Genomic DNA, 9,176 nt, shown 5'->3' on the forward strand with positions numbered 1-9,176 from the left:
TTTAGCATCCAGCTTGTTGTACTGTGAAAGAAACCGCGAGAGCTGGTTGAAGACAGCTCGTTCGAGTGTTTTCCCTATGAATGGAAGGAGAGAGACAGGTCTGTAGTTATCTAAAAGAGAAGTGTTTAATGTAGGTTTTTTGAGCAGTGGGGTTACGCGAGCCTGCTTGAATGCTGTGGGGAAGATGCCTGTGAGGAGAGATGTGTTGATAATGTGTGTGAGTGCCGGTAAGAGTGTGGGAGAGATTGTTTGGAGAAGGTGTGAGGGGATCGGGTCGAGAGGACATGTTGTAGGATGGCTGGAGAGGAGAAGTTTGGATACTTCTGCCTCGGTGAGGGGACAGAAGGAGAAGATGGGAGCTAGAGCAGTGGATGTGGTTGATTGGAGGTCCTGTGGAGTTGAGAACTGGTTACTGATTGTTCTAGTTTTGTCTGTGAAAAAAGAGGCAAAGTCGGCAGTGGTTATCAAAGTGTTGGGAGGTGGAGGAGGGGGACAGAGGAGATAATTACATGTTCTGAAAAGATTACGCATGTCTGGAGCGCTGTTGATCTTGTTGTGGAAATGTGAGCATTTGGCAGTGTGGACTTCAGTAGAGAAAGATGAAAGCAAAGACTGATACCTACTCAGGTCCGACGGATCGTTTGATTTGCGCCATTTTCTCTCTGCCACTCTGAGTTTGGTCCAATTCTCCCGAAGAACATCGGATAACCAGGGGTTAGAAGGAGCGCAGGTTAGCAGGGTTACGTAGCCTTCTGCGTGTGTTTTTAGAGCAAGGTTGAGAGAGAACCGGAATGGTTTGGAAACACATGATAGACGTGGAAGGATAGAGGATAGGAAAGTGTGAGGGAAGATAAAAACGACACTTAAGTGTGTGCTCGGTGTCGTTGCTCGGTCAAAGTCGCGCAGGAAAAAGTCGTCTGTCTTTACACTTGTTGGTCTTCACACGAGGAGGCTGATCACGACGGCTGAACACTTCCGCTGACGCGTGAAAACAGCTGTGCCCGGCTTCTGATCAGCCCAGCCAATAAGGTTAAAAGACTGCTAATAGCTCAAGACGAAACTAACACTTTGCACAATCACACAAGTCCATGGTTTAAGTAGGGTGTGTGAATGTGTGATAGTTCTCAGGTGTGAGCGTGATTAGTGCAATCAGCTTTACATGTGTCGTCGGTGCAATGGATGATGGGAATTGTAGTTTGTGGGTGAAGTGCAACAGTGGTGTGGTGCAAGAGTCAATGTGATGGAGGAGTGACCTCTGGTGGTGAGTAAACAGAAGTCCACAGACCAGATTCGTGACAATAAGAAGTAGGACTCTGACAAGGGTTATGCCAAACATGTTTATTGATGTTTTGCTTGAGTAATTCACATATCAGCGATATAAGACACTGTTTTCATTATTGTAATAAAGCATTACAAGAGCGACTCCGTTAATGAAAGCAGCACAACTTGTCTGTCTTATTTTTTTTATTCAAACAGATTTAACTGAAGTATTGCCACCTGGACGGGGCATGCTGCAATTATCATTTGTATACCACATTTTTTCTACAAATACTATGGTTAAACTATGGCTGGTGTAGTAAAAGTATAGTAACCGTGGTGTTTTGGTTTTATTTGTGTTAAAAACCATGGTTAAGGTGAAAGAACATGTAAAATAAAAATAAAATGCAAAAATATTGTGGTGGATTTTTCCTGTGAAGCCAGTATGGAAATACGTAACTACAAAGCATTGAATGATCCACTAATTTCTACGACATTCAAATTAGCATGCTTCCAAAGAATTACAGAATTATACCATCAGACACAGACAGAACAAATGTAAATGAGGAAGAAAAAAGGCCTTTGTTTAGAGTAATAAACAAATCTTGTGATGTGCTTGATGCTGGAAGAGAGCAGATATAGAACAAACAAGTGCTTCAAAGCTGCAGACAGAAACATCAGACTGAGGATTAAAACACACATCATCTAAAGTAAGAACAACTCAAATGTTCAATCGTCTGCCATAATTACATTTTCATCATATTCTGACTTTTTTGATATATATATATATATATATACATATGTCTTAAATATGTTATGCTGATAAAATATTGTTATTATATGATCATATTGTATTTCTAAGGGAATATTAAAATTGTCTTTCTACCTCAGAAATGGACCAAACTCTGTATTTTACTCTTCCTCTCATCGGTGAGTGTGTTTGGAGTTTTATTCATGATTTCTAGTTTCTTTAGGTTTGATCCTGATATGAAAAGTATTAAAGCAAACCCTCTCTCTTTCACAGCTCTCTGCTCCGTATCTGAATGTGTTCAGCATCAGTATTACTATATAAATGTGATAATGAACTGGACTGAAGCTCAGCGATACTGCAGAGATAATTATACAGATCTGGCCACCGTTGACAACACAAATGACATGAACGAGCTGAACAATGTGAATAAGGGAGATTTTGTTTTGGTCTGGATTGGGCTGCAGAGGAAATGGCAGTGGTCTGCAGGTGATCCTGTGCTCTATCTGAACTGGGCTCCTGGACAACCATTTGGCCAAGATGGGTGTGCTTTAATGAAATATGGACAATGGGAGGAAGGGAAATGTAGTGACATCTGGCCTTTCATCTGCTACAACAGTGAGTACCAACAAACATTCATTCAACAAAAAATGTGACAATAAAAATTTTTTATTTATATGACAAAAACATCAAAACATAATATTTAAGTTAAAGGCATAGTTCACCCAAACATTTTAATTACCCCACGGTTTAGCTACTCACCCTCAAGCCATCCTAGTTGTACATGGCTTTACACCTATATCATCCACTAGAACGCCACTCTCTCGTAACCGTGCATTCAACAGTAAACAGAAGCTAGAGATTACAGTTTTACATAAGGATATTTCTATTACACAAATGCATCAATTCGCTTGAGGAGGCCTTTATTAAGCCCCTGGAGCTGTGTGGGGCACTTTTTATGATGCATGCACTACTTTGGGCTTCAAAATCCCAACACCCATTCACTGCCATTATAAAGCTTGGATGAGCTAGGACGTTTTTAAATATAGCTCCGATCAGAGCCGTCATGCCCATTCAAAGTGAGGGAGCACATGCCCCTTCAGATTTTTGAGCCAAGTGGATTTTGAATGCAGCTTCCAAAAGACACAAAATAACCGATTAATATTTTCTATATTTAAAACCCCTTAAGTGTCACCGGTGTGATTAGAACGTTCAGTGCTTCATATCATCAGCTGCTAAATTCAAATCTGTGTTCACTGACTGGCGATGAGCCAGAGACAGATGCGTTTATACAGAACTGCGCATTATAACCAATCACACACGACTCTGTTGAGCTTATGAATGCAATGATCAATCAGAGGCGTTCAGATGAGTCATCGCTAAAAAGCCAGTGTTTTCTTCATTCGCTGGCTGACTGAATACCTCTTTATTTATACCTATAATTTATAATTTATAATTTATACCTCTAAATTTAGACTCAGAAAACACGGAAGGGCTCCGTAGAGTAGCTATCACTGGGAGAGCGATAAACACTAGACAATACTCGGCGATGAGAGAGAGGAAGTCCAAGGCTTATAAAGCGTGTCTGATGGGATTCAGCTGGCTGTGTGATCAGTGCAATGTGTGATGGGTGACAGCTGTGTAATCAGTGCAATGGATGATGGGAAATGCAGTCCAGTGTGACGTGCAGCAGTCTGTGTGGTGTGAGAGTCAATATGATGGAAGAGCGACCTTTGATGGAGAGTGGACGGAAGACCACGAACCGGATTTGTGACAACTTAGTAGTAGCCGTTGTACTTACATGAAACAAAATGTACTTACCATGTAACTAAGCTATGAAACTTACAGTTTGTAATTATGTAGATCTAATAAGCAGCTACTGTTACACATATGATACAGACCGAGTCTATTACACAGCTACTTATGTAACCAAAATATTGTTACATATGTGTTGCAAACTTTATACAACATAATAATAAATTTAAGTACATAGACATAAGCTACTTAGACAACACTTCATTTTAAGGTGTCATAATACAGAGTAAATACCTAATTAAGTACTTAGTAGTAGCCGTTGTACTTACATGAAACAAAATGTACTTATCATGTAACTAAGTTATAGAACAACCTGTAATTACAGTTTGTAATTATGTAGATGTAATAGGCAACTGAGTCTGCTGCACAGCTACTTGTACACTTAAGTACAATCTTGATACACTTTATTTTAAGTAGCTTATGCCTGTGTAATATTCTGTCATTTTAATGTATTTAGAAAGGTATTACATGTATTTAAGCTGTGTACTGGTGGGTTAAATCAAACTAAGGTGCAGCTGGATATGGTGTACAGTATAGATACACTTGAAGTACACTTAAGTGTCTCATGATTGTACTTAAGTAGCTTATGCCTGTGTACTTACATTTGTAATTATGTTGTATAATGTCTGCAACACATGTAACAATCTTTTGGTTAGACAAGTTGCTGTGTAACAGACTCAGTTTGTTACATATGTGTAACAGTAGCTGCCTATTACATCTATATAATTACAAACTGTAAGTACAGGCTGTTCCATAACTTAGTTACATGGTAAGTACATTATATTGCATGTAAGTACAACGGCTACTACTAAGTATTTAACTGGGTAATTACTCTGTATTATGGACACCTTAGTCTTAGCCTCAGACGTCACGCCCACGGACCATTGTCTAAACGTCTGATGCATATGGCACATTTTTCTGGAAACACTTCAGGAATGTCGAAGTTGTCATCTGACTGGTTGAATTAAACAGGATTTCTGGGAGACGCAAGTGTCGCGTTTATTTTCGGTCCGCCGGGAAACAAAGATGCCTTGGCGCCAAACCCCCTCACGAAAGAAGAAAGCCGTCATGTTTACAACTGTGACGACGAACGCTTATCAGTGTCAACTAAACACTGGATTTTCAAAAGTATGTGAAATATTTAAAGTTTGTGTCATATAATCTTTTAAATACATCCGAGAGTTTCACACACTGGTCTGTTATTGTGGCAACATTGCCACGCCCCGAAAGGTGATGCCAAACGAAACAAACTGTGATTGGTTGTTTGACATGTCGGTCAAACGGCCTCATGGGCGGGCCTTGGCCAATGAAAGCGGTCATATATTCCGGACCTTCTGCCGTCAGTCTGAAGGTCTGGCTACGCGAGACTATGGACACCTTAAAATAAAGTGTTACCGCTACTTAAAATAAAGTGTATCAAGATTGTAAGATTCACAGATACTATTTAAATTAAACTGAGCTAGATAATGACATCTCTGAATTCAATAATGAAATGCCTTTAACTGAAAATTGAGTGTTTAATCTTATTTTTATTCATTACTGACACTCTATCCTCCAATTTGATACTGTTAAGTGCTTTGACACAATCTGTACTGTTAAAAGCGCTATATAAATAAAGATGACTTGACTACTTAAGTGTACTTCATGTGTATCTATTTCGTACCTCATCCAGCTGCACCTTCGTTTGATTTAACCCAGCAGTACTTAAATACATGTAATACCTTTCTAATTACAGTAAAATTACAGAATATTAAACAGGAATAAGCTACTTAAAATAAAGTGTATCAAGATTGTACTTAAGTGTACTAGTAGCTGTGTAACAGACTCGGCCTGATATATATGTGTAACAGTAGCTGCTTATTACATCTACATAATTACAAACTGTAATTACAGGCTGTCCCATACATTGTGTTTCATGCAAGTACAACAGCTACTATTAAGTACTTAACCAGGTAATTAATTACTCTGTATTATGGACACCATAAAATAAAGTGTTACCTAAATATAAAGTTAGTCATATTAAAAATATGTTAAGGCATGACACCCATATCTGTTAAATAAGTAGACAGACAGGTTTTTATGCATAGTTAATAGATTACATTATTAGTTTACTTTGACCATCGCCCACTATAGATCAACATAATCTATAAAGGGGAGAATCAAGATATTTCACGATATAGTTAATGCATTTGGGAATGTTTTGAATAAAACATAAGTATAAAACATAAGTGCTGTTGTGGCTGCTGTGTGTCAAATGACGAAATATGTGCCCACTCAAAAATAATGAGTGCATGACATCCCTGACTGAAGAAGGTCTTATAGACCAAGGATGCCTTTAGGGTGAGTAAATCATGGGGTAAATTTCATTTTTTTGGGTGAACCATCCCTTTAAAGTGCCCCTATTATGGTTTATGAAAGGTTTATATTTTGGTTTTGGGAGTCCCCAACAACAGGTTGACATGCATGCAAGGTCAAAAAACACTTTCATTGTCTTATAATATGCATTTATTTTTTTTTTACCTTATTTGCTCAACGACTCTCAAATGATTCGCTCAATGATTCTTTTTTCCAAACCCCTCCTTTGTGTGATACTAATCTGCGGTGATTGGTCGATTTCAGTTAAAGCAGTGTTTGTAAGTGTAGTGCTGCTTTGTGTACAGTGTTACCGCGGAAAACAGCTATTTTTAATGCTCTAAAAGTGGCACCTAGTGGCAAAGAATGAATTTGCATTTTCATTCAGACCAACACAAAAAGACCAACAAGAGGGCGGGCAATATGATAATTTTTCATGTTGACGTCAAAACAGGGATTCGTTTTAAAAACGACTCGTTTCAATGATTCAGAGTCGACTGTTTCTTTTGAGAGACAATAACTTTATACACGGTGCACTTTAGATTTAAAACTTTGCAGGATGCTTTCATTCACTTGTTACACACTGCATGAAAGCTCATTTTCAAAAACCCATAATAGGGACACTTTAAATCTATTAACTGAAAAATTAACGAAAAGAGAGAAAGATCTACCGTAATTATAATCTGCCAACCCTTAGTATAAAGACTTAGGATCTCATAGTAATATCCATACACATGCCATAACAGATCAAGCCTTGCCTGAGTTCACATCCGAACCACAAAGCAGAGTAAGAATGAACAAACTGGTAAAATAATATTTTCCATTTGTTTTTTGTTTTTTTCTTAAAGCAAACACAGGACTGGTCTTTGTCAATCAGCTGAAGAATTGGAGAACCGCTCAGAGTCACTGCAGACAGAATCACATTGATCTGGTCAGTGTGAGGAACCACAGTGAGAATCAACAGGTTGAGCAGATCATGAATGCTAATCATGTATCTAAAGCTTGGATTGGTCTGATCAGAGACTCGTGGGAGTGGTCAGATCAGAGTAACTCCTTATACACACACTGGAACACTGGTGAGCCTAATAATGTTGGAAGTGTTGAAAACTGTGCAGCCACCAGACACAATAATCAGGGAAAATGGAATGACATCTCTTGTGACAACCCATTGCATTTTGTGTGTCATGAAGGTCAGTAGATCCTCGCAAAACGCACACAATCCATCCATCACCTCCTGTTCTCTTAAAGTTCATCATGCTACATGTCTGACATGTAATGTGGTGGGGTAATGCATTTGAAGTAATGCGATTTAGATAATCAGATTACATTTAAGTTACTAGTAACGTCACACATTGCTTTTTTACTTTAGAGGGAAATATCTGAATTACTTTTTCAAATAAGTACTTTCTCATGTTCTCAAGTATGTTTCTCATGCATTGAGTGACAGCTGTGGTGTTGCCATGTTGAGAGAAATCAGGAGTAAGTGCAGAGCGTTGTGTGTGAACATGATCTTACTGTAGTTCCAGACTAAATATCTACATGTATTTACTCATCTCACCTGCACTAAAACACATTCAGTGTTCCTCACAATCAATAAAAATAATTAAATAATTAAATATGTTAAATAAGACAAATATAATTTATTACAAGTTTATTAACTAATGTCTTTGCAACTGACCTTTGATGATCCAATTTTACCATACTAATAATCAGAAATGACACATTTGTGTTTGGTTTTAGTTATTGTTGAAGTGTTGAACTTTCTTCTCCTGCCTCATATTCTTCATGTGATTAGTTTGAGCAGCGCCCTCTACTGTACAGACCTGAATCTACATTTCCTTCAGTCTGAGGCGGATTCATTTCACTTTTGGTGTGAAAGGGCTTTTACATTTGCTATAAAAATAACTTTTTTATATTAAAAACAAACAAGCAAGCCCTGCCCAGATTTAAAAAGTAACTCAAAAGTAACGTAACGCATTACTGTCCATAAAAAGAAACTAAGAAACGTAATTAGTTACTTTTTTAGGGACTAACGTAATATTGCAATGCATTACTTTTAAAAGTAACTTTCCCCAACACTGGACATGACAAATTCAACCAGTGCATGTTGTTTTTGATCAGTCTCTCTCTAGTTTCTGCTTGTGGTTTGTTTGGTTTCCAGATGAACTGATTGTGATCAGAGAGAATCTGACGTGGTCTGGAGCTCTGAGATACTGCAGACAGAATCATGTGGATCTGGTCTCGGTTCATTCAGAAGAGATGCAGCGTCGTGTGATGAACGTGGTTAAACGGGCGTCTACTGCGGCGGTGTGGTTGGGTTTACACAACTACTGCAGCATGAACATGTGGCTCTGGTTGAGTGGAGAGATCGTGTGCTATCAGAACTGGGCTCCAGGGAACGGAACGACACCAGAAAACTGCAAACTCGAGAAGAGAAAAGGAGCAGTTCAGTCTGGAGGAGATCAGCGCTGGATCAGCCTTCCTGAATCTCACAAACTCAACTTCATCTGCAGGAATCGTGAGTGAGGGTTTTGAGAGTTTAAATTCTTTTCATACATTTTTATGATTTACTTTTACAGCTTTGATGTTTTTGAAGTTTTTTTAAGTTTCTTTAGTAAGTGAAACTGTTGTTTCTGCTTTAAAAATTGACAAAATGTTCTTATTTTATTGTTATAATTCTGTTATAATTCTCTGTTTAATAGTTTAATAGTTTTTCACGAAATAATGTGCTCTTAAAACTTTTAATATTAAGGTTTAAGATTCTTATTTCGGTTTAATTTACTAACACAAATCTCTTTTCTCTACCTGGTGCACTTACATCTCTTTATGTTATTACACTAATAAACTAAATTACTGGTTGAATGTGATTCTGTGAACAGCAGCTCTTGAGAATATTACTGGTGTCTCAGCTGAATGAAATCTGTTGTATTCTCATGTTGGCAAATGTAATATTTTCTCCCACCTGAAAGGGGGAGCTGTGTTTTATAGGTGTTTTGTTGTTATC

The 9,176-nt window shown here is 38.0% G+C and overlaps 1 protein-coding gene across 1 annotated transcript; it reads left to right on the forward strand.

Annotated features, from left to right (window-relative positions):
- Positions 1–2,150: 2,150 nt before the first annotated feature.
- Positions 2,151–8,698, forward strand: LOC306876777 (C-type mannose receptor 2-like; the record flags this gene model as incomplete). The annotated part of the gene is made up of 4 exons (XM_079428179.1): positions 2,151–2,187; positions 2,282–2,623; positions 7,021–7,362; positions 8,334–8,698. The coding sequence occupies 4 exons, from the start codon at positions 2,151–2,153 to the stop codon at positions 8,696–8,698; spliced, it is 1,086 nt and encodes a 361-aa protein (XP_079284305.1).
- Between the last annotated feature and the right edge of the window lie 478 nt (positions 8,699–9,176).

The sequence above is a fragment of the Barbus barbus genome (genome assembly GCF_936440315.1).
Source record: "Barbus barbus genome assembly, chromosome: 2".
Taxonomy (NCBI): Eukaryota; Metazoa; Chordata; class Actinopteri; order Cypriniformes; family Cyprinidae; genus Barbus; species Barbus barbus.